Consider the following 26,348-nt stretch of genomic DNA (forward strand, 5'->3'; position numbering starts at 1 on the left):
CAAAGCTGGTCCCCTGTTAAATTTCGCAGTTCCAGGCTATGTCAAAGAAAACAGATGAAGTCTTTGAAATAAAGCTGAGTCAAGTATGTAGGGAAGGGTTTCTTGTTCTCGCATTCCTGCAACTGAGCCAAGGCTCAGGTATGATGTATTAGAATACAAGGAAAACTGTTGAGGTTATAACACTATACAGAAGTAGTGAAAATACTTTATGTCTGAATGAAAATAGTAACTTCATATCAGTGCTGGAAAATAAGTTTAAATGATGGAGTCATTAGTGAAAACAATTTTGGGCAATTTCTTCAACGGAGGGACTGTTTTACTGGCTAGTAACTTAATAAAAAAAATTAATTATAAAGAATAAGCAGTACAAATGTCAACACTGTCTGTAGCTTGTTAGGTTATCTGATACAATGGGACAGATTCTGCTTGAATTCCTGTTGGATGTAAACCTAAAATAACTTCCATGACGCCATCACACTTTTTTTTCTACTCCTCTGGGGAACAAGCAGCAGGCAGAAGGTCCTTTTTCTTCCTTTTTCAAAACTACCAGGGGAATTGCGCATCACTGATGCAACCCTTTTGGTTACCCCATGAAGTCAATGTGATTATTTCTATGAAAAAGAAAAGGGAATAGACTGTCCATAGAGATACCTGGGTGGGTGGGTGTTGCTCTCGGGCACGTTTTCTTGGTCCACTAAAAGGAAGCCAGGGCAGGCACCATCTCAGAGCTGCGCACCCGTCTTCCTGGGCACTGCGGATACACAAGTCTCTTGTAAGGAGGAATTACAGCTTCATCTCCATCATTTTGTTGCTACTCTTACCCATGGTGTCTTGAATCAGTGTCTACGGCTCTGATCACAGAGGTACAGGGGATACAGGGCTGCCCATACCGTCCTCTCTTCCACTCCTCTTGCCAAGTCTGATTTGGAATCCTTCACTTTAGAAAATTCTGCCAGACTCGTGCCCCTTTGAGGTTGATATATTTGAATGAAATATAAGGCAGTGCAAAATTTGCCTCCCTACAGGAAAGCAATGTGTTTCTTTCTAAAACTGACCTGCAGATAGGATGTTTTTTACAGAGGGTATTTGCTTCAGGGCAGTATTTCCTCACAGCAAAAAAATAAAAATCAAGATGATCAATAGCAGGCTTTTACTATTTGCCTTAGTATCTATTTTACTTACTGTCTGTAGTAAGAGACCTTGTTTTTTGGGAATTCACGTTAAAAGGTATACAGATTAAAAATCACTGGTATAGTCTATCATATTACATCAGCCTTAGGGTCACTTTTTTCAGTATTTAACTGACAGCTTATTTACCACTAGACTCACTTTTAATTTAAGTAAATGTGCTGCAATGTATCTTGGAGATAATAGCGGTGAAAATGGAAACTTTCTATCCCTACTTTCACTTCTGCCCTAATGCTAGGGTGCGTGATCTCCTCTGGCCCTGTTCTATTTGGACCATGCTGTCGTGCCACAGGAGCAAGACAGCTCCTCTTTTAAGTGGCACTAGCTGTCAGCTTGTCCACGTGAATGCCAGGTGGACAGAGTTGCACGCGATCCTGTTCTCCTTTTACTTGAGGAGCAAAAAGACTTTTAAGATTAAGATGACACGATCAAAGTCATCACTCCACTCTACTCTTCAGATGTGCGTTCTCCATGCCATTCAACCACTGTTGCTGATTTTTAGCAACTTTTGTAAGGGGATTTAACTTTGCATGTGATTAAATGGGTAGGATCTTGGAGTCTCCCTCTTCCTCTGATCATTTATTTCTTCTTTGCAAGTCACAGGGAGAGTAGAGTTTAAATAGCAAATTGGCATCTGCCATACAGTCACATGGAGCCCGTCTATATTTAGATTGATGTCTATAGCAGCTACACTCATCAGGATCATCCTCAGTCAGAAAGACTGTAATTACGGCATTCAAACAAACCCGAGTCTTGCTTTCCTGCTCGATTGAATCTGGAGTCGCATCACAGAATTTGCCTGGCGTAACAAAAAGTAGTATCTCCTTCCTGCTGCTCAGACAAGGCTTCGAGTAGAGTTTAAGCCAGGTTGAAACCATGTCAGTTTTTAACGTATAGCCACAAATAGTTACCTGGTTTGTGAACATGGAGAAGATGGGTTCTGTCCATGTTATAGCTACGGCATTGTCGCATAGTGGGGGTACATACACTTGATACTTAATCTTTGTTCAGAATAACTGGTATAATTGAAAAAAAATGGGGGGGGGGATGGGGAGTCTGCACATGAGCATTTCCCCAATTCTTGAAAAATTTTCTGGCTAAGAAATTGCTGAGTTTAAGTGTGGAAGACATTAAATCTTTTAAAGTCTTTTCTTGCTGCAGTTACATTTTAACATAGTTGCTTGCTTAGAGCTTAGTGAAAAAAGCCAAACTTGAATAAAAACATCTGGAGGTGTGCCCCAAACCGAGACGCTTGTAGCAGCGAAGTTCTTCATGTTCAACAAGCCCATAGGTTGAGATGGCTAGTAAGAGCTCACGGCAGCTGCAACTGAAACCCTAGAATGGTTTAAACATGACAACTTTGGGTTCTGAAGGCATCACCTGGAAGTTTTTCAGTTTGCTAAGTGAATATGAATTTATTCACGTTTACATTACACTGCTTGGCGTGATGGGGGAATGCTGACACCACAATCCTGACAAAACTATTGGTGCGGTTGCAGCTACTCTTTCTCTTGGCAGGATGCTGCATCTGCTCGAGGGAGCACAAGCAATATGATTACGCTGGCAGAGCAGTACGAAAAAATGCTCTGTGGTGTGGACAAGGCTTTCAGGCACTGCTCTGATCTAAACTTCTGGAAGTTAACAGTTGTATTGAGTGCAGTCGCTTTTGGACCAGAGCCTGACATGCCCTTCATATGTTCCTCGAAGGGACTCTTCCTCTCGTAGGAAGGGGAAGATGTTTTTTCAGCAATGGTGCAGCTGCCTTTCTGGGACACCTGGAAAATGTGGAGTGAAAATGGCAGGTATATAAAATTAATGTGATTTGAAAAGGCTGGTGCTTGCGCTTGGTTGTATTGTGCTGCTCCTGGAGCCAGTCTCGGACCACTCTGCGTGGAGTGGTATCCAAACACAGAGGAAGCGTACACCTTCTGCCCCTGCGAGTCTAACCACAAGGGACGGTGTTGCCTGAAACCTAGACACAGTGAAGCTTTTGTAATTCTCCTGTCTATTCCAGTGATGCAGAAAGCAAAGTAAAATGTCCTTGGTAGGATATTACAACACTTCTAGGAGAGGATTTGAATTTTTCTCACTTATCAGTGGTCAGTGACGCAGCATCCTCTAAGGAGTCATCAACTGACAGGAAATGCGTACACTTACTCATTTCTGCAGAGAAGCTGAATAGGAGAAAAGGTTTGTGTATTCCCGGTTTGGGTTGGGTTTTTTCTTTTTTTTTTTTTTTCTTCTTTTAATGAGATGCCCTGTGCCAGAGAAAACAAACTAAACTCTTTTCTTCTTCACTCCTAATCTCTCAATGTGATATAAATACCATCCCACAATTTAGCGTTGTTAATTAATATGTACTTTCCATTACCTTCCTTTTGGAGAGTTCATTATCTTGAGGAATGTAAGTCTTCATTCAAACATTTCATTTTGTAGCAGGAGAAAGAGACGGAGGCGCAGAAGAACTACTTTAACTGGATTGTGTAACAATGGCTGTAATAATAATTGTCTGGGAGAATTATATGGAGGTAACAAAAGGCCTCACAAAATGAGTACATTACAAAGACTCTTTTATGACTGAAAAATACTGATGTCCTTAAAAGAGAGAGAGAAGTAGGAGTTGGGTGATATTGTAGGAAAATGCAAAGATTACACTGAAGTTTGTCTTGGCACAGGGAAGACATTTCCTTAGGATTGCCAGAGGAAACCTTACACTTTCCTCTTTTGTTTCTCCACCCCTATTTCCACAGCGCCCCTATTTCCTATGTCCCTTCTCTTGCTCTAACACCAGTGGGAAGCTAGGTTGGTCAGCCTGACCTGGTCGCTGCCAATTTTGCATCCACTGAGCATTCATCAAGTGGAGCAGCTCTGTGACTTTCTTCGGCGACTGTGCCAGTGTGATTTATCTCTGTACAGGGAACCTGTGCCCAATTTATTTTGGTAGTCGAGGCTCGCTGCCAGTACCTCACCCTTTAAGATCCAGTTGTGCAAACAGGGCCACATGAGGTAGCCCTGGGTCTCTACTGAGTTCGATGGGGAGACTTTGGGCGGACATATAGGCTAAATAAGTGGGAGATCGAGAGGAAAGGAGAAAGAGGCAGAGGGGGTTTACTAGTTATTCTGGGCACCCATCACCATGACAGCTACCTATTATTAGATCTATCTTATACACACTTATTTCCACAGCATGCAGAGGGCTGGTCTACTAGTTGAAAGATGGTTTTCTGCCCCTTTTAAAAATGTCAGAGACGCTTTATTGGACCCATTTGACAAGTGGATACAATCTTGTTAGTTTTTTTCTTAACTCTAAGTTATAATCACAAGAAGTCTGTTTTTCTTATCATTTATTTCTGCTGAAAGGTTGCACTTGCTGTCACCATTTGGAACGCTGTAGCCGTGTGTACTGAACACTGTGTTCAGAAATTCTTATTTTTGTCACCAAAGTACAGCTGTATCTTAAGGGCGGTACAGAATTAGAATAAGGTATAATGAAGTACTGTGGGTTGCTAATACACGTTACACTTAGCAGCACCTTGGTATGTGGAAAAGTGTTACTTTACACATCTGGATAAAAGGAACAAACAGGGAAGAGACTGAAATTGCTTTAACGCTAGCAAGGGAACTGTCGCCTTCAATGTAACTGGTAATTTCTTCCTGTAGTTGGTGACTCCCCAGATGACCACCTTTCCATGGCTAGTGTTAATGTTAGGCACTTCAAAGGGATGAGAAGGGAGGGGACGGGCAGGCAATAAATCTGCTTTGAAAAGCCATTTATTTTGCTGAGAGGGTGCTGGTTGGCTGGATCAGCTCTCTGAACAGGCTAACCACATAACCGTAAGTGTTGCTGCTGCAGAGAAGGTGGTGGTGGGGAACAGGAGCATGGAATGGAAGCAGGCCATGGCACTCCCAGCTAAGGTGCTTGTGCGGTGCATCACCCAACTCTGGCGGAGGTGGCCCTCTGACATGAAGTGCTACCATACCTCAGTTCTATGCACCCAGCTACAGAGTGGAACTTGCAGCCTTTTAGATGAAATACGAGGTTACAAATGCAACGTGGACCGGAAGGGCTAGGGAGCGTTTGAATAAAATCCACCAAAGTCAGCAAGCAGAGCAGAATCTGCTTAAGGTTAACAAGAAGCTCTGAGGAGAAAGACGCTTCTTAAATCCCATCCCGGTCTGAGTCCAGGATGTCTTAGGCAGCATTAAGGACCCTTTGGACTTCAATTTGTAAGTGTCCCCTTGAGGCAGACATCCAAAGTCTCTCTTTCAGCAAACTGTGGATGGTAGAAATACTGAAGTCCATTTCCCTATGGATTTATGACCCACCCTCTCTCACAGTCCCACTGCAAATGACCCTCCATTCCTGCTCTGTTCCCCTTCTGCAATATGGCTTTTGCCCCATAAGGAGATGATTTCCCAGTTGCGTGTTCAATACTTCTCCTGGCCAAAATCCGTGGTTTGGAGCAGCATGGTGACTGCCATATCTCTGTACTCTATGGACAGGCCAGGCTTGCATCTCTAAGCGACCCTGAGTGACTGAAGCTGGCTGGGAAAGAGAAGAGAGACTAGGGATACTAGATTCTGGTTAACAACAGAAAAATTATCTAAATATACATTAAAAATGGCATCAGTGGTTTTCAGAGAATGGGAGGGGAGGGGGCGCAAACCGAGTAATCCTAATCTTAATCTCATTTTTGACTACAGGGTCTGTAGTTCATGTAAAAATTGGGGCAGTCCTGAAATGAGAACGGGAGGCGATACCCTCACACCCACCCTGCCTGCTGGGTGCTCTCAGGAGCTCTGAGCAAGGCAGGGCTTGGTCTGATGGGCAAAGTTGGTGGGAGTCCGCATGGTTTCTTTTGAGCTGGAGATCCAGGACCTCTGTGGTGGGATGCGCTCCTGGTTCCCCATAAGCAGTGACTGGGATGCAGAGCTGCTTCGGGCATGCTTGTGCAGCCCCTGTTCAGGGAGCACAGGGCAGAGTCGCTTTTCCAGGGCTGCCTGCTCATCTCAGCACATGCTCCTTCCTTAACCCTTCCCCTCTCTCCCTTCCCCCCAAACAGACCCTTTCCCCAGTCAAAGCCTGTTTTCCCCAGCCAGTCACTAAATCAGTCGGATGTGTCTCCCTTCCCCCACCTGACACGGTGACGATGAGTGCCTGCTGATCATTCCTTTCATGTAGTCTCTGCCGGTTGCTGCGTCGGTTATTAGAAGACCAAATAAAAAAAATAAAATAAAAAAAAGAAACAAACCAACAAAAAGACGACAACCAAACCCAAGCAACCCCCCTGCTGCAGCTCCCACCTTTATGGCTGGAGCGGTACCCTCAGACATAGGATAGCAGAGGTCTGGCAGCAATGTAATGTTTACCCGACCTACCCACACCCCTCTGGCTGAGAGCGACGGATGATGCAGGGGGGGTGTGTGTGTGCTGGTGTAAAATTATTCCTGTGGACCTGGAGGAGGTGGAGCTTTCTTTTCTCTGCTTTCTTTGAGTTGCAGCAGTCCTGAGCAAGCCCAGGGCTGCGGTGTCGGTGTGTAAGAGGAAGCGTTGAACTTGGTTGCACTTTGGGTTTAGAACAAAGACCCCGTACTGGCCAGCCGTGGCCATGCGTCTCCTCCTCTCCCACAGCATGGCAAGAAGGAGAGGCCGGAGCATCCTTCCTCTTCCCCAGGCCGCTTTCCCTGCTGGCTGGCCGATCTGGCATCCCTGGATGGCTGGGCACGCCAGCTGTCCTTCCTCCTCCTCCTCCTCCACCCCACGCCCCGCTAAAACACACGCACCCAGCGGCTTTAATGTGATAAAAGACGAGACCTTGAGAAAAGTCAAAAGCATCTGGGGAAGAAAACAGGTTGGACATGTAAAGAGAAAAAGAGTTCAAGAGTTTCACCAGTGAGCCATGAAATGAAAAGTAACAGCTGATGTACTGGAGGGAAGAAGCAGAGAGTCATCAGCAGAAACTATGGATCCAAGGTTAACGGGGGCGGGAGGAAGGGGATGGGGAGATGAAACTTAAAGTAATTACCAAGGCAAAAGAGATAGCGAGAGAAAAAGAAATCTGGGCTATTGCCTTGCATGTGCTGCAATCGCTGGGAAAGAATTGCTAGGAAAACTCTTGGCTACACATTAGCAAAAGCCTTTGCACTATTGAGAGCCAATGCCCCTCTCCTCTAAAAGCACGAGGCTGAGCACCTGATCCTGATTGCCTTTAAAAAGAGAAAAGAAATCCCAGAGGGCTTCCAAGAATTTGCATTTTCTACCCCCACAGTTGCTTGCCCGGGAGGCTGAAAGCAAGAAATTACTTCTTTTTTTTTTTTTTCTCACTAGAAAATAAATACAGAATAAAGACATGATGAGCAGTAGTAGTGGTGTAGGGGGTAATCATGCAGCTGGGTGTAGGTTTAAAAATACCAACAATAATGGTGAAAGAACACCCCCCTAATTTTTCATTTAGAAATATTTAAATGAATGTGCTAAAACCTGAGAAGAATATTGTGTTGTTCTGGCAAGATGCTAAATTGAAGGCATAAAAATGAAATCAAATCCCATGGATATTTTTTCCTGCTCCCTTTTAAATTAAATACCTCTTACATACAAACAAAAAGCAGGGTGAAAAGTTTTCCCTCTTGGCAGCCCTAGGGCTAGGAGCAGCAATTCCCGTTCCTCAAGCCCCAACACACCGACCGGGGTAGCATGTCACATCCTTGTCCCAGTTCGAGCATCCCACAGCAGTTCGCGTGTGTGGACCAGGCTTTCCCCCGAAGTTGGGCAAACCCCAAGAACAATGAAGCCAAGGTGCTTTTGAGGGAGTGAGCTCTCTCGCGGCCTCCTCTCTTCCTTGCCCAGTCGTCCCCCCTTTGCCACGATGCCCTCGGAAAGTTGCCCGGCACAGGGACCCTGCGGGGGGGGGCTGCGAGAAACGCAGCAGCGAGACCCTCCCCACAGCAGCCCCCGCTCTCTTTTGTTCCGCGACAGCTGCAGCTGGACTACATTTCCCAGCAGGCTTTACGGGGGGGGGGGGACGGCGGGGAAGAAAGGCTTTTCCACCCTTCTTTCTCCCCCATCACATTCCTCCTCAGTGAGGGGAAAAAAAAAAATAACCAACCATGCTCACTTTGCTGACACATCATGTGCATTGAGCGTGCAAGAGGGGCAGGGCTGCAAAAGGCAGCTCATGGAAAATAAGGGGGAACTTGCTGCCTCTAAAATCAAACTCCAGAGACACATTTAAAAAAAACCCCAACCAAACAAAAAAACCCCAAACGCACACAAAAAAAACCCAACCCCACAACAACAACAAAAAACCAGGGGGGAAAAAAGGGGAAAAAGAAGCCAAAGCAGTAAAATCCTAAAGTAAGGAAGGACGTAGCCCTGAGCTTTGAAATTTTAATAAACACATAGAGGAGAGATGATAACTTTGTTCGTTTGTGTGCAGGGATGAACAAGATCGTTGCCAATCTTTACAGATACACAACTTAGGCAACTATTTCTCCATCACAAACTAAAGCACATGCATGTCTCGGGTAATGTTGTTTGCCACCACACAAATGTTTCTTTTCTGGCCCCTGTAGAGCCTACAGATTGCTTTACTGATCTTCTGCATCAGATGGCTTTATCCTTCTGGTACTGCATATATTCAGATCTGAGGTCTTGTAAATATATGTAAACAAAATGCATATTTTGTAACAGGTTTATTTTTAGTCCCTGTGTTTTTACGCTAGGGAAAAAGAAGTTTGTTTAATTAATATTGAACCTGTTGGGGTAAGAGTGGTGAGTGCTAACAGAGATCTGCTGAAAGCCGAAACCTTATAAAGGCTTTTAAAAAAAACACACACACATTAAAAATTGCTGGGTTTGAGTGGTCTTCCTATAAACACTGCCCTCTTAGTTATACCTTTGACTTCAGCAAAGTGATGCCAGTTTAAATGAAGAGACGTTGGCCTCAGGTTTCTAAAGAATCCTGGTGATAGAGTTTCTCTCTAACAAGAGATTGGAAGCGGTGATTATAATGAACTAAGGAAGCTGCTCGCCAAAGCCTCTGCTCCTTGGGGAGCTGATTCAACTCACACAGTTGTGTGCTACGGTGTGTGCGTGTGTTTAGAAGCCAGATTGGAATGACTAAAGCAAAACTTAGTAGTAGACCTACATTTAAGCGTGTGGGTGTGTGCATATATGTATGAGTGTGTGTGTGTACACAGGTATTCATGTATGCGTGTGCGTAGACATCTACAGAAATATAAATACCATGTATCCACTGTGTATCAATTGTCTGAGTGATAAGAGATAAATATAACGTCAATATACGCAATTGTCTGTGTGATAAAAGACAAATATAATGTCAATATACATGAGGCTGAATTTTATTTTAAATGGTAAATTAGATTATCTTCTCTGACTGGTTTGGCAGAGCAAATTATTCTTGTTCAGCTCTAGATTTCATCACAGTATTTTGTCCTTGGTGTCCTAGGATACCTTGTCATGGTTATTTCATTTTAAAGACCTTTACGTGTACATATTAAAAAAATAGTTGCCTGTGCTGCTGATAGTACATAACCATTCTGGAGGGAATAATTCTAAATCTGTACTTTTGACATTAGTGTTTTCTGTTCGGTTTTGAATTGTAACAAAGGTAAGAATCTGAGCTGTTTCACTCTATTATACCTTCACTTTTGTCTCTGAAGTTTGGGCTTCAACCTTACTGAGGATTGCTAAAATATATTAATCACCAGCATTGTTTTCAGTGAAATTAAAATCGATATCAAGGTGGTATTTTTATATCAACCGAGTAGGGCTTAGATGGTTGTTATATTTTTATTACACATAGTATAACAGAGTTTTGAGCCAGATTTGTGACTTCAAGTCGCATCCATGAGAAGGAGGTGGTAAGGCAGCAGCGAGTCTCAGATTGGCCTGTTGGGGACATATTTTCTTCCCAAATCCCCTTTGCTCCTAAGAAAAACTACCAGTTTCCCCCAATAGCACGTTGCTACCTCCTTCCTTTTCCAAACACCTCCTGGTCCCATCCACTAAGAGGTGGGCTCTCTATTCCCCCATCCTCACCTTTCCACCTATTCCAGTGGAGAAATATCTGAGCTTCCTATTTTCTATTTGAATTCCAAGCTCTGCCGTGTTTTGTGTGCATGTGTGGTGGTAATGGTGGGTTTGCTCAGATTCCTGTGGCTGAGCTGTAGTATGAGTCACAGTCTAGTCATCTAGTAGTGACAAAGCTCTGCTAGGATGTTTGCTTGCATGGTGAACCTTTATACTGCATTTTTTAGTCCATCTTGAGGCTAACATTACATATAGCTTCTCTGTAGGCCAAGCTCGACAGCTTCTTCAGCTCTGGTATAGGAACTATGGATTAGAGCCAGACGAAGAACACAGACAAAAAACACGTGTTTTTCTACATTTGCTAGAAGATGTTGAAGATGTCCCCGATCATTGCAGGAAGGCTGGACTAGATGACCTTTAAAGGTCCCCTCCAACCCAAACTATTCTGTGAATCCTATGTTCAGATATTCAGGTGCCTTCAGATGATCTATAAGGTAAAAAGGAAGAAGGATCCATCTGCTAAACCATTTGTTGATTAGAGTGGACTCATTTCTATAACTCTTTGATTTCTCAAAACTGAGTGCAGAATTGAGCAGAAGTAGAGCTGCTCCACTGCAACCTTCTATATTGCAAGAGTTAGGTGAGCTTGGTTTAAAGTTTCTTTTGTGGCCTCCTTTGCCACACATATTTTTTTCTGCAGCTCTTCATCTTATGTGGCTGAATCTTGTCAAGGCATCCATCCCATATTTGTGCTCACTGAATTCCTCCTCAGCTCAGTGAGAATATGGTGTTTCTAAGATGTTCAAGACTGGGTCCAAATATAAATTTTTCCCTTTCAACATGTGGCTAATTAAAACATGGCTCTTCTTACCCTGTTCCCGCTGAATTTCTCTCTTGTTCCACTATCATTTTATTAATAATTCTTGTCATTATATAGCTAAAAAGCTAGTTTTACTACCTTGTTGGTGTACTGAGCCCAGATCTGGCTTTGATGAAAATAAAGATCTGCTAGATTTAAGAAGGATCAGGACTACCGGTTGCATGAAAGGCAAGCTATAAGCCCAGTCTTGCAGTTCGCACTCAAACAAGCCGGACCACTGGAACAAACCCTGCATGTCCTTAGGCAAGCTTCATTGAAGTCAATGCGCGTTAAGGCTGAATAAAGGAATTCATTGATTTTGGTGGTTCTAATCTCATGTGTCAAGATTTATTCATGTGAGCTGCAGAATCGTGTTTCAAAACTGATGGTATTTCATACTGTAAAACAGATACGCAGACCTGTAGCTAGATCTCTGGTTGCTATTCTGCTTATGATTACTGCTGGATTCCTGTTGATATTTTATGTATAACATTTGAACCAATAACTGAGGATGTTTTACATCAGGTAGATACAAAAATATCGTTAGTGGCAAACACATTCTTATTTTCCTATCGCGTCAGAGCAGATGAGTGTGGAAAGCATTCGGCAAGGTAAGTCATGTGTTTCAGAGCCTAACATAAAGATAATTAAGAAAAAAAGATTAACACTAAGTATTGTATCACTGACATTGTAACAAATCAACACAAGTTGAGAAATGGAAGGGAGGAGCAGAGACAAATGGGCTCACTTCTAGTCCTGTAGAATCAAGTGACAAAAAACTTGGATCCCAGCAAAACTCGTTTGCTTGTTTAATTTTGTTGCTGCAAAGTAGTCCTAAAGGGGTTCATCACCGAGGGAAAGTGAGGACAGAAATTTGCTGGGCCAGGCCTTTTAGTAAGATCACATTTATTTTTATTATGCCTTTTTACAGCCTAGATTTACAAATGGGAATTTGAAGGGAAACCTTTAGGAGCAGAAGCCAGCCAGTACAGGAAAGACCTCTCCAAGTCGTGTTCTTTAGATCCAAATTATTTCTCCCTACTCAGCGTTAGCTTTTATAATCACTTATTTCCCCAGCAATGCAAATCAGCTAGGGTGATGAAGGAGCACAGGGACCAGAGAAGGCACATAGACGTTCTGACAGCAAAAAACAGTATTGCTGATCCAGGGCACTCAAACGTCATGAGTCAGCTAATCATGAGACTGAATAAAAAAATCATGAGATGTTCTCAAATTAAATTTGGGTTTCCTTTTGCTCACTTTCTGATTCTGATTTTGTCATATGCCTGGGATATATTTGCAAGCTTTTCCCAACAAAAAAAAAAAAAGGACTAGAAGGGGATTTAAGTCCGGAGCAAAGGGCATTTAAAAAAGCAAGTCACATGCTATTCTTGCAAGAATGGGCAAAATTGAAGAAAAAAGGGTTTTGCAGAGACATAAAGAGAGTAAAACAGGCATTACAGAACGTAGTAGTATGAATTACTTGGCATCCTTATACAACTCACCTAGTATTTAACTGGGACAAGGACAGGAAGGCTGACATTTAGCCCAGAAAAAGACAGGAAAAGTATATCAACTGGGAATTTAGCGTGGAAAATACATAGGAAGTATCAGGACATCGGTGTCCTTTTTTGCTCAACTTGGATGAATTGCAGCTCAAACATTTGCATCAGCTTTCCGTCTGTGTTTAATTCAATCTGTTCGTATCTATGTAGTGTGGCCATGGCTGGGGGACAATATCTTCCCATGGGAGACACCATTATACTTGAGACCTCCAGAGGCACTTAAAGTCTTTCTGTGTTCAACTGGGAAAGGAGAATGAGCAAAGTGTATATACCTAGTGTATATACCCCCTCCTTTATTTTCACATCCCTGGTGACTGTTAGAAAGGACTCAAAAGCCTCTGTTTTACTAGCTGTTGGAGGAGAGCTTATGAGTGAGGTGGAAGCATTTTAATACCCTACCAGAACATTCGTGGTCAGGAGAGAAAGACTCATTCACTCAGGGGTTTAATCTATTTTTTTCTGGTGCTCTGTTGTGTTTTGCAGCCTTTGCACATCTTTTGTTGCACTTATGCTTAGTGCAGAGAGGACTATTTAAAGAACATCAGTATGTTTATTTAAAGAAGAGGAAAAAAAAAACCCTGAGTGCAGAATGTGTATTTTAATATTCTTTGGAGCTTTTCCCCATGATTATGTGTTAAGTAAAATGCAACAACTAATAATTGCATTGAACACAGGAACTTTCTGTCATAAAAATTTTTTTTTTTTTTTTAACATCAGCATATACAGCTCCTAGCACATTTGTTGTACTGGGAAGCCTACGTGTGTGCTGCTGCAATACTAGGAGATAATCAGTGTCTCCTGCTCCGGAGAATGAGTGCATGGACTGCATGTGCAATATCCTGTTCCTCAACACTCCCTATTTGGCTTTCTCAGACCCCCTATTTTGAAGATGATATTCCCATAGCCTTGCTGTGGTGCTATGCAGTGTTACTTTCAAGTGATATTAACAGGGATGATATTGATCTGAATATATTCCCAGAGTGATCCTTGGAGCAAAATTTGTTGAACGAGTGTTATTTACAAATTCACCCCAATGTACAAAAGAAATTCAATTCTTTTTTCACAGCAGAGTGATAAAAGGATTCTGGTGACTGGATCAGCCTTGCAAAACAGAGTGAGGCTGGAAGTGCAGGACAACAGCAGCAACAACAAAATCGAAAAAGGGGGTGGGGAGGCAGAGAAAAAAAAGGAATACAATATCTAGGAGGTTTCTGTAATTAAAACCAGATTAAATATTTGTGCTTTGCAAATGATACAAATTGATATAGTTTTAAAAAGCCATTACTGGTACTCCACTATGGGAGTTCAATATATTTTCTGCCTTAGGGCTCTGTTCAGCAGAAATGTTAAGCAGGGCTTCTGCGTGCAGAAGCCTGCTGAATACAGTGAAATGGGCTTCTTCATCTTTTCATCCTATTCAGCAGAAATTTGACTGTCCCATGAAAATGTTTCGCAGTACTGCTGTGGACTTTTGCACAGAGCTAAAGAGAGGTGAAGGTTTCATTGTAATACTCCTCTTTTTCCCTGCTGGGTCACTGTCTGTTCATTGCACTACAAAGCCCTGTTGCGTTCTGCCACAGAAATTAATTTAATATTTTCATTTGAAGTAAAAGTGGCATTGGGCTAAATCACTGCCTGTGCACAGGGGAACAAAACCTTGGGAATACGTTTGCAGGCACTTTGTGTGAGAGCAAAATGCGGCATCAGGCAGCTAAGTCAATTGGGATGGAGCCAAGGTGACAGGTGCCAGGGCTTTTTCTACACTTACTGTGAGAAGATGAGAGAGAAGAGAAAGTTTGTGGCCACTGCTGCATCCAGGCCTGGTTTCTAGGGTATCAGGACAAACACAAAATTTCCCCCATGACAGAGATGACTTGTTTGGTAGAGTGAAGGCATTAGTGGCACACGTACCTCTTCCATAACAGCATAGCTGAAGCGTGAATCGGATAGTTGGTTATTCTCTCCTATCTTTCCCTACTAGAAAGCTTAACTAAAGGATTTTCCAAACTACCCAAGAGGTTTAAATTCATAACACTTGTTGGAAAGAGGCTGCTAAGTCTCCTTTGCAGCCTGGGAAACCTCAGAATTAGTGTGCGATGTTTTTTGCATGACTCTGATTTTCAGCCAGGTGTAGGTATCAAGCTGCCCAAGCTTTCCCATGTGCTACTGGGAGATGAACCTGTTCAGAAAGCATTTTTGTAGAAACAGTTGGCTCATTACCTCCTGCCTGAAAAGGAGGTCAAGGCACACTCTGGAGAGTGATGCTGGAAGGTATGGACTTATCTTTCCTGAAGAAGGAGACAGATCGACTAAAAGTGAGGAGAGAACTTTTGATGGACTTCAGTATCTTGTTGAATTCTTCATTAATGTGAAGCGTCTGGGAGTAGGTGATATTCAGCAGAGATAGGATTCTTTTCTCAAAGGAGATTAGAAGCCCAATCTCAATGACTCAATGGGACTCAAGTGTGAATGCACATATCCTAAAAGGGATGGAGCATCGTGTAAATCCAAGTGAATAAGTCACTTGGAGGTGGTAAGTTTCTTTTCTAAACCTTTGACACTGTGTTAAGCTTTACTAGCTATCTGTCCCAGTTCTTACCTATTTTTATTTTTTTTTTAAAGGTAATGAATTTGGCTACCCTTTGTTTTCAGGTGTGTAACTTGATATCAACTCAAAGCGACTTGATTCTTTGGAAAAAAAAAAGATAGTACCTTTTCCAACAAGAGAAGAGAAACACCCAGAATTTGCTGATCAAATTTTAAAGTATTCCTTGAGCCTCAAGGTCATGGGAGGGATTTTCAGAAGTGCTCAGCATTATTATGCCTCATTTGAATTTTACCCTTCACTTCAAAGTTCGTGATGTTAGCCCAGTATGAGAGCTTTTAAAAATCACACTGCATTGATTTAAATCTCACAGGCAGTGATTATACTTTGCACTGACACCACAGGTGTAAATCAGAGGTGTGTTACACTCTCAGGACTTGCTTCAGCAGTTCAGCCCAAGCACAACTCCTCTGAGTAAGACACTTGATGTTCTTTCTCCACTGGTTGCACTGTACAATTTCTTGACATTCCTTGCCTTTTCCAGAAAGAACATTTTCTTGACCAGCTTTTCCCAAGTGTCCAGGACTATGTGGAGCTTAGCTACCTTTCCACACAGGCTACTCTACAATATGGGGAGAGTACTAGGACCTGGGTTTTCACAGTATTACACTTGGTATGGTCATTTGCATGAAGTAAAAGTCTATTTAGAGAGATTCAAAATGCTGTTCTTTCAAAACAAAGAGGCAAACAAAAAAATCAACTGAGAAGAGAGCTATTTGTTTTAATTCTTCCCAGGGAAAATGAATACAAAAATCCCCTATAGGGAATCATGCTTCCAAAAAGCAACTCATTTACTTTAGAGTATGTGATATGTGAGAGGCAGCATACAAAAACTAAGTTTGGTATTTAGAATAAAAACAAATTGTGTAGAGAATGGAGGGTGTGTGTGCCTAGCTTGTGATTTTGGGGGGATGAGTAACAGAACTTAAGTCAATTCTTCATGATCATTCCTGACAAGAGAGAGAAACGTATTGTTTACCCCTTTTACCTGAAGTTCTATGTTACACTTACTGATGCATCTGTTTTTCATAAAACCAGCATGGGGGCAGTGCCGCTGAGACTTGCAAATGCACCAAAAGTTTTGATTTTAATAGACTTTTTTTTCCTTGCATTGGAATATCTGCATTTTTCAGAAGTCCTTTTACCTGTGGGTATGACAGCACAGGGAGGGACTTTCCAAGGACTGAAATGAAATCAAAAGCCCAGCTGATGATTTACACTGTCATGTAACCCACTGGTAGTTTGTCAAATGCATAAAAATACTGGTAGCATTTTGCATTTAAAGGGCCAAATCTGTTTTGTGGATGTAATCAGTCATTTTCCATTGAAGTCAGTAAGAGTTGTCTGCACATAGAATAGAATTTCACCCTATGTTGAGATTTGTGGCCGGCTTGGTAGTTCTGATCCTGTGATCCAGATAGAAGGCTAAAATGAGATAGCTGGGAAACATCAGGGGAAATATAAGAAAGAGATGGAAGGACAGGATGAAAGGCAGAACAGGAAAGCGCTTCTAACACAATGCGAGAACAAGGGATAGTGTTATAGCTAGAGAAATGCTTAGAGCTGATAATGGAAAAGAAACCATTTAATTGCAAACAATGGACTTGAGACTACAAGATGAAGAGCTCCTGCCTCAAGAGAAAAGTCAGATTTTAAAGGTATATGGGCACCTAACACCTTCTGAAATAAAATAAATTTGTGCTTTGTAGGACAAGTCAGACTTCTAAAGCTGCTTGGGATCCAAGTCAGAGGTGTAAATACCTTTACAAATCTGGTCTTCTGGGCCCTCAAACCTTCTGTGTTGAGGAAATCTGTGTTCCAGAACTGGGATGCTGATATGAATGAATGTAGCATGACAGAAAAATCCCACAAGCCAAATCCTGAATGCCTCGCTGGAGCAAGGAGAAGGAAATTTGCCCTAATAATGATAGGATAAAGACTGCAGAAAAGCCTCAAGGTGTTCCATTGTGGATGCTGGTTTTGTAGAAGTAACTTTTAGAGACAGGCCAAAGTGAGTATTGTTATCTTTTGCTTGCACTCTAAAATTACTGCTTATCTGCTTTTAGATTATGACTATATCCTAGAACTGCATCCTGTCTTCTGTTGTATTGATAGCGTAGCTTCTAAAGTTTTTGATGTGATCCTTCTTTTGCTAAAAAAGCTAGGAAAGAGTGTTTATATCTACTAATCTCTAGAGTCTTCAAGTTAGGAAGGATCTTGTACTTGTCCTGACTGATATTGAAGAGTATTTCTGAGAAGTCAGTATGTGTAAATCTTTTCTGTGGATGTGGAAAAAGTAAAGCAAGAAGGTAAACACATTCAGAAAACATCTTGATACTTCTTTAAAGACTAGAAGTATTTTAGACTTCTTTCAAGTTGTTTTTTAACTTTGGAATTATTACAAAGAAAATGTGTCTGCTCTCTTTTTTTTACCCTCCCTAGATGAAGGTGAATTAGAATTCTAAAAATCCTGTTAACTGGAATATGGTCATAGGAAATCACTTTTTTCTCCTTTTACTATTCAAGCAACCACCAGGAACTTTGGGTTTATGATGCTTAAACAACAGAAGCAATAGGCTGCAAGGTGTAAAGTAATATCTATTGTAATCAAGTAACTGAGAATAAAAATTGTATGTGGCCACTTAGAAAGTGAAATATAAGACAGGACACCTGAGTATCAACAGGACTAACCCTGTAAGGAAGAAGGAGAGATGGTAGTGGATGCAATTTAGGGTATCCTAATATGATCTATTAGGATGTGTATCAGCTGTATTATCAGAGGGATAATAGTATACTGGTCCAGAAAAGGTCTTAAGAAGTCATCTTGCCTCTCCCATTCCTCCAAGAGAGTATCAAACAATAATCCTATCCTTTCTGGAGGCTGGTTGTTTAATCTTTTGTTAGAGGTCTCCAATACCAGTGATTCCAGCATCTCCAAAGGGAATGTGTACCAGTATTACCTACTTTTGCCTTTAGATAAGTTTTTGGTAATGTCTAGTCTGACTGTCCCTCACTGCAATGTAAATCTAACCCTTCCTGTTCTCTTGGCCAATAAAGCCAAAGAAGTTATTCCCTTCCTCTTTTTATATGTCCAAAGACTATTAATAATGTCACTCCTCAGTCCTCCTGCTAACCTAAGTAACTCCAAGCATTTTACTAACACTTCCCTTGTAGATCAAACATTCTCCAAATTTCTGATTGCTCTTCTTAGTGTCCTCTGCTTTCTCATCAATTCAGCCACACATTTCTTGAGTGTGGTACTCAAAATTGGACATAGTTGTCCACCTGAGGCTTTGCCAGTGCTGAGTAGAGCAGAAGCATCATTTCATATCTTTTTTCATATCATTTCATATCTTAATAATTTCACTCCCATTTCTGCTTCTCTTTTTGCAAAAACCTGACATTTTTGACTCTCGTTCAGCTTGAATTAATGTTGCGGCCTCCTGCATATCTTAGACTTTGACATTTCACTTTTCGCCATACCCTTTCCTTCTGATAATCATAGGGAATTGGTTAATTTCCTGATTCAGTTTGCCTCTCTTGAAGGTTTTTCCATGAAAGACAAGAGCTGTCAACATCTCTCAGTCTCACCAAGATAGCCATTGTCTCTAGCCCCCAGTTAAGTTGACTTTGGGAAGAGGAAAAAGTTACTTCCATAAAATAATTACAGTTCTGTAAAGCATCTTCTCAGTTAAGCTGGAGAGATGATTTTAAAAGGGGAAGGAACATATTGCAGGATGGAGGTATCCAGAAAATACACAACAAACTACACGTCTTGAATAATTGATCAGCTAACCTTAAACTTATCAATGTGGCTTCAAGCTCTACTCTTCTTTTTTTCATACTTGGCTGCTTCTTAAGTTTTATTATCACTGTCTATTCCCATGTGCAGAAAGAGCCCTTGCTCTTGCAGGAAAGTTGGTCCTGGCTTGTACAAAGATGACCCTGCATGGTATGTTGCCATTCACTTCAAGTACTTTCCCAGGGCAGGCTGTGTTAGCAGCTACTCCCTTCTTGTTCAGCTGCCCACGATCTTATTATCTTCGGACACTTTTCTTTGACAGTTTGGGAAGAGGAATTAGGAGTGCATGGAATTTGCAATAAAGCCATTGATTGTCTTTGCAAATCACTGTCCAGTGCTTTATTCCTCCAAATCTTTTTAGGACTCTTTGTAGGAAACAGAGGGAGTATATTACACAAGGGTATATGGGGACGTGGATTTTCCAAGTTAATTCTAATAAAAATATGGCATTACCAAAAGCAATTAAGTGCCTTGTTCTCCTCTGTAGCTTTGCAGGTCTTCTCCTGAATCAGTAATAGTATCTGATAAGGGAGGAACATCATCCCTTCTTGTGGGGATTTAAAGTGTGGGATTGGACGCCCAGGTGTTGGATTCCTGTAATTAGATGCATTAGAAGCAAGAACTTTTGGGTGTCTTGTGTTCTTGATACAATGATTGGTCCTGTGCCTCTGTATGCAGGAAATATTGTTACAAAAAATGTCATTTATTGGTCTTCTATTGATACTGTACTGTGCATTTTTAGGTAATCCTGTAAGGTAGGTCATTCTGTCAAATACATTTCTGCAATAACTTTTTGCAGAAAAAGGATCTGATTTAGAAACGCTTGTGCACATAAGTGACTCTGTTACCAAGGACTATTAAATTGATTCACATGCATAAAGCTTTTCATGAATGGAACTGTTTGCAAAATTGGAGTTTTGGTCCTTATTCATCCAAACAGTGTCACGCAGAAACCAACAAAACTTTTGGCAACAGAAAGGTTGCATTTATATTTCATTGTAGAACACACACCTTTACTCTAGGACTGCAGAATGTTTTTGTATGTAAAAGTCCTCATCCAGGCTCTGAACATGATCTCTACCACAAGGAGAAAGGAGGAGTACAGTTTCTTCTGGAGGAATTCTGAAGTTCCATAACTTCTATGAGCAATAATAATCTTTCCAGGGGTCAACGAAAAATGTGTTTAATCATGTAACATACAACATGATATTTTTTCATTAGCACCCACCATAAATTTCCATGCTTAAGCAGACCTCTCTGCAAGGCTGCCAGCTGCTCTACTTGGTCTCCCGTTCCCTTCGCAGCTTTCAGCTAAACTATAAGTGTCCCTTATGCAGGGGCATGGGTGGAAGGGAAGCTCACTGAGCTCTCATGTCCCTCCAACAAGCTGGATGACTTTTGCCATCATAATCTCCAAGTAAATTGCATAAAGCTGTTAACAATTTTATAGGTGACTGCATAATGTTATTGCATAAATGTATTTGACAGATTAATGATTATTTTACACAACTTCCCCAGAAAACAATATAAGCAGTATCAATAAATGAAAAGCAATGTACTTCATTATGTTTTATAATTTATAATTTGTATTTGTATTAAAATCTGTGACCCATCATAGCATTGTAGATGTATAAACCAATTTTTGAGCAGTGGGCAGGTTGAAACAAATTTCTAAACTTTTCCTGTTGGCTTCTCACTGATGTGGGAAGGACAACACAAGAACCTCACCCCTTGCAGGTAATGTCATAAAATTGTACACTTCCTGAAACTGTACACTTCTGTGCAAGAAGTTAGGCTAACAGTAATTGCTATTCTTATTCTGATGAACAAGTGACTATTTTATAATGCTGAGAAAAAGTGTCTTTGCTCTACCAATGAAATATGCAGTTAAACAAATCAATCAGCATAATGTCAATGAATTAACAACTAATACGTAAAGAAATCATACTTGACTAGTTTAGTCAGTTTTAGGTGATGGCCTGATTCTGAACTCATAGAAGTTTTTCACTGATATAACCAGAGGTTACAAAGGTAACATTCCCAATTTACAAAATCCTTTAGGCTTCCCTTTTTTAAAAGCTCATTCAAATGCTTTGTTAGCTTGTTTAGAGCCACTTTAAACCTCTGAATAACTGCTTGGAAGCCTAGCCTACTCACACACCTTACTTCAGATGTCAGTTCTTATCAGGTATTTACTTACCTTGAAAAGCCCTGCTTTTGTTGGGTCTAGCACTACAAAATGCCTTTGTACAGAATGTGTGAGAAGTTCCACTGATTTTACATTGAAACAGTTTCATATTCATCAGTATCTACAGGATTGACCTATTGGTCCTTACAAATGTGAGTGGAGTTTAGATTTTGAAAATCCTCCCTACAGCTAAGCCATTTTATTGATTGGGAATTATATACCCCCTCTGATATTTTCAATCCAGAGACCAAATGCACTGACTATGGAAAACAAACTGACTTAGACATTATCTTTAGAAAGAGTGAAACTAGCTTCTTGATTTTAGCTGTTTAAGCCATGTGCAGACACTAACAAAATGCTGTAAATGTAGTCCATTACTATAACAAATAGTAATGGCTCTTTGAAATAATTTGTTTAATCGTAAGGTTAATAGAAATTTTCAGTTGTCTTTATTCCTAATTTTGGCAGACTGAGAATATTTCACCATGAATCTTTGTATGATTTTAATGTAAGAAGTTATGTTTGGACAGAATATATTTGAGAAGTTTATTGAAAATTGGGTACATCGTTTTGGACTCCTAGCATGTTACATCTCACAACAGCTTTAATTACAGTACAGTTGATGTAAGTTGGTTTTGGTGTATATTGGTGCTTTTAATTAGCTTTAAGATGAATTTAATTAGTTATTAAAATTGGCATCCAAGCACATCTGGAGCACAGTGGTGTTTTAAATACTGACTAATCATTTAGTGTAAGTTTCAACTTAATGTTTTAGTGCAGTTTAAATAAAATATCAACGTGCAATCATTGCAGGAATGGGAGTATGTATGCACTAAGGGTTTTGTCCCTAGCACTCTGTCATTTAACTGCTTGTTAAAATGTGCCCTAAATTTTGACCATCATCAATAAAATTGTTCTGAACCTTATTTTTGGCTTCTTACCCCACTCTGGCCATGTGTCAAGATGACAGTAAATCTAACTGCACGGTTTCTATTACTGCATTGAAAGTACTGCAGCTACATAGCAAAACACTTCCTATAAATTTGTGCTGCTGGTTTAAAAGTATTTAAAAAAAATTCACAGCAAGCTCAAGGTTGGATCAGGTAGTGTCTGTTCGTATGACCTGAAGCTGGGTCGCATGTTGGTGGACCGAGTGACATAAAGGTGACATGTTTTTGTCCGCACATGATCTAGACTATCTCTGTGGTGCAGGGTGACCCAGTGGCACACGTATCTGTTACTGACAGCCAAGGAACTGGGGCTTGACTGGGTTGAACTGGAGTATTTACTTAAGCCAACCCTTCTGTGCTGGTTTAAAGTCTTGCTACTGATAAGTAGTAGCTAAACTGAGGCCGTGGGTCTGTGTTGCTAATCCCTTGGCACTGTGCTCACTTGCCTGAGTGTCCCAGAGCTCCCGTCCCTTTCTCTGTTGGCTGCTGCAAGTCGCTGTTTGGGGGCTTGTGCTCTCGGTTAGTCGCAGACCCAAAACCAACTCATCCACCAGAAAACTCCCCTAAAAATACTTTGACTGCTTTCTAACGTGTCTCGGGTTCGACATCCCGTTTCGAGGGGCCAGCCCCCCCAGCAGTGGGCTCGGCACAACCCAGGGGTACGGCGGCTTCTTCTGGTGAGGAGCGGGCGGCCGAGGACGGGGTGAGCGGGGAACAATTTAAACTCCATGCGCTGCCAGGGGGAGAGGTAACCCTCCCTGACGCCAGCCTGCCCGCTGCCTCGAATTCCGTGCTGAAGCGGGCGAAACTCCCACCCGCCGCCGGAGCCAGCACCAGCCGTAGCTGCCGCTTCTTGTCCCTCACAGCCCCCGCTAACGGCTCGCCGCGCGCCGCCGGGCAGCTGCCCCTCACAGACCCCGTTAACGGCTCGCCGCCGGGCAGACCTGGTGCCGGCGGCGGGAGGCGCCACCGGCCTGTGACGGGACGGGGTGAGGAACGGCTTCCCCGGCTGGCAGCTAATGCCACGCCGGCAGGGGCCGGGAAGCGGAGGGAGGAGATCCAGTGACGGGAGAAGGGGAGCGGGGAGAATCAGTATAGAAGATGGCGGGGGGAGGGGGGACACGACAACTGGAAGAAACTTCCCCTTCCTCAGCCGCTGGGACCGGTCTCCCGCCAAGCTGGGGAGGGCGGGGGTCCCTTCCCCCGCCCCAAGGCAGCCCCCAGCGGACACCCACAGGGGCGGGGAGGGAAGGCCGTGCTGCCCCGCCACGGAGAAGCCCCTTCCCCTTTCCCGGCAGCGGCGCTGAGGCGCTGGGAGGTGGACGGGGCACAGGGGTGGGGGAAGAGACTCGGCCCCTCCTCCGCCCCGCCCCGCGCCTTCGCCCCGCCCCCCCCTCGCAGGCCCTCGCGCGGGGGAGCGGGCGAGCGGGCGCGCGCGCAAGGGGGCGGGAGCGCGCCGGCACTTTGTTGTTCTCTCGCCTACCGCGGCGGCGGCGGCGGGGGTAAGGCGCATGCGCGGGCCGCGAGCCTTCACTCCCCCCCCTCCCCCCCGCTCCATCCGGGCACCGCCGAATTAGCATTGACGGCCGAGGCACAACTTTTTCCCCAGGCAAAGTGAAATCAAGGCGCGCACTCCGAGGAAATATAGTCCCTCCCGTTTTCAGCCCTTTGCCGTCCCCATTGGCGGGGGCGGCGGGGCGGCGGGAGGCGGCGGAACGGCTGCGGGGCGGAGCGGGGGCGGTGTGGGGGGGGGGCCGCGGGGGGCGTGCGGGCGGGGGCGCGGGGGGAGGGGCCCCCCCTACTTTGGCGGAAAGTGAGTGATGAGTCTGTGTCCCCAGCAAAGAGGCAAAGAACTTGCTTTGCAGACTGAGTAGTTGTTTCTTTCGATTGTTGTTGTCGCTTTTTTTTAATATTATTGTTGTTGTTACTGACATTCCTTTTTCCTTTTTTTTTTTTTAATTTTTCCTGGTCTTTCTTTCCTCCTTTTTTTTTTAAATTTTTTTTTTTTTTTTTTTTTTTTTTTGCCGTGGAGGGAGGGTTGGCTGCCTGGCTGGCTGGCGGGTCGGTTGCAAAAAGCAAGAAAGAAAAAAAAAAAAAAGGCCAAAAAAAAAAAAGAGAGAAAGGAAAGGGAGCAAAAAAAAAAAAAAGCAAGCCAAACAAAACCAAACCAAAAAACCAAACCAAACAAACAAACAAAAAAAACTTCATTCGGATCTGAAAGTGGCAGGAAAGTGCCTGGCAAGTTGCAGGGATGGAGCTACACAGCTTGCAAGAGGCGTTAAAAGTGGAAATCCAATGTCATCAGGTAAAAAAAAAAAATAAAATAATAAGCAAATAAAAAATGCTCTTCTATCCCCGGTGCTTTTTAGAGGGAGAGGAGGATCGGAAGGGAGCCAGTGTTGCATGCTTACCAAGTAGCCTTTGCTTCTTGTCGCAGGGTCTATCGATCAGGGGCGGGGAGGGGGGGGGGAAGGCAGAGCGGGGCCGGGGCCGCGGCCGGGTCCGGGGCGACGCGGGGGGGTGGGGGGGGGAGCGGGGCCGCGGCGGGGGCCCCCCCCGGGCCCCCCGCGGCAATGGTGAGCACTTCGCCAAAGTAGTTTTGCGGCTTGTTTGCCTGAGTTTTTTTTTTGTGTGTGTGTGTGTGTGTGGGTTGTGGAGATGCAGAGTTAACGTTGCGGTCGGTGCTCGTGTGAGTGTGTGTGCGCGTGAGTGTGAGTGCGTGTGTGTGTGTGCGCGAGTGTGTGTGTGTGTGTTGGAGAGATTAGGACGAGACTTGAATATTTATGAGCTTTGCTTGAAACTGACTCGCAGTGTTTACTTGCCTCTTTGTTCCTTACCCCCCTCCCTCCCCCGTCCACACACATACATACATTTAAAAAAATCCATTAAACTTGAAACAGTTTCTAATTCCTCCTTTTTTTGGGGTGATTTTTTTTTTTTTATAGAAACTAGTTGCACAGATGAAGCAAGATCCACAGGTAAATGCAGATCCTTTTTTTTCTCTTCTTCAGTATTTTATCCCTGCTGTAATAAGCGCAGTTGTGCTGGGACAGCAGGATGAGAAACTTTATCAGTAAGAGATCTCATTTTGTAGTCTGCACTGAGCTTTCTTACTAAGGAGGGTGTTTTGTGTGTGCATGCTTTCGTTCGGCTTTGGTGGAACGGTTTTGCCTTTGAACAATTTCTAGATCGCAAGTTTTATTCATTACAGGGGTAGTTTACACTTTGCCTTTAATATGCATCTTATTGCCGTTTTTGCAGAACGGGGATCTTAAGAAACAAATCCATGAAAGGCAATCAAGAATAGCAGCTCTTAATGAGAAACAAGTAAGGAACAGATCGATTCAGTTGTGTTTGGTTTTTCTTCTTGTTTTTACAATGCACTTTCTAAACATCCGAAAAGTGTCTGCGTTAGCTGAAAAATACCGACAGCAGAGAATATAACATCCATTTTCCTAAGCGTAAAGTAAGAAAATGCATGTTTTCAAAATGAGGTCGGATTCTCGGATGTCTTGCTGGGGGAAAGAATGATTTTAGTACTAGTAGTAAAAAGATAAGCAGTAGTTAAAACGTAAAAAAAAAATGAGGCGTCCATTTTGAGTTGGTCGACATGTTTTAGGAATATGGAAAATTCTCCGGTCTTGGGCTACTTTGTGCACTTCCGTGTAATGTGCAGAGCAAGAGTTGGGAGGGAGGAGGCTGGAGCCCAGTTCGGAGCCATTTCTGGGCTTTGATTACAAAACTGATTTTTATTGATCACTTTATTTTATTTCTTTTCTTCTTCTTCTTTTTTTTTTTTTTCCCTCCCCACTTGCCTTTCTCTTCCCTTGGTCTGATCTGACGTGTTAGCTTTTGATTCGAGTTCTCTTAGGCACTTTCACTTTTTCTCCCCTTCCAAAAATACGAATAAAAACAGATTAACCTGTTTCAGCTGCCGGAGGAAAAAAGAGAAAAAAAACCCCAAGCCCCAAACCGGAGGAGGGGAACAAAACAAACCAGAAACCTTCCTCCCCCCCTCCCCCCCCCTCCTTCCCCCTGCCCTCCCCAAACTTTCTCATCTCTCTTTTTGTGCCGAGTGACCCCCGGTCCCGCTGCTCCGCCCGCGACCCGCTCCCCCCACCCCAACCCCCCCCGGGAGG

General features: G+C 42.9%; 1 protein-coding gene across 4 annotated transcripts in view; it reads left to right on the plus strand.

The window, feature by feature from the left end:
- Positions 1 to 24,232: 24,232 nt before the first annotated feature.
- Positions 24,233 to 26,348, plus strand: part of PHF21B (PHD finger protein 21B) — a 167,903-nt gene continuing 165,787 nt past the window's right edge. For 2 of the 4 annotated variants that reach the window (XM_074590589.1, XM_074590612.1), the window contains exons 1-3: positions 24,233 to 24,514; positions 25,155 to 25,187; positions 25,471 to 25,536. In XM_074590589.1, the coding sequence (XP_074446690.1) occupies positions 24,461 to 24,514; positions 25,155 to 25,187; positions 25,471 to 25,536 (153 nt within the window). In that variant the 5' untranslated portion in view covers positions 24,233 to 24,460. The remainder of the gene's footprint in view (positions 24,515 to 25,154; positions 25,188 to 25,470; positions 25,537 to 26,348) is intronic. The other 2 variants (XM_074590623.1, XM_074590601.1) reach the window with 2 other exon arrangements.

The sequence above is a fragment of the Larus michahellis genome, chromosome 1 (assembly GCF_964199755.1).
Source record: "Larus michahellis chromosome 1, bLarMic1.1, whole genome shotgun sequence".
Lineage (NCBI taxonomy): Eukaryota > Metazoa > Chordata > Aves > Charadriiformes > Laridae > Larus > Larus michahellis.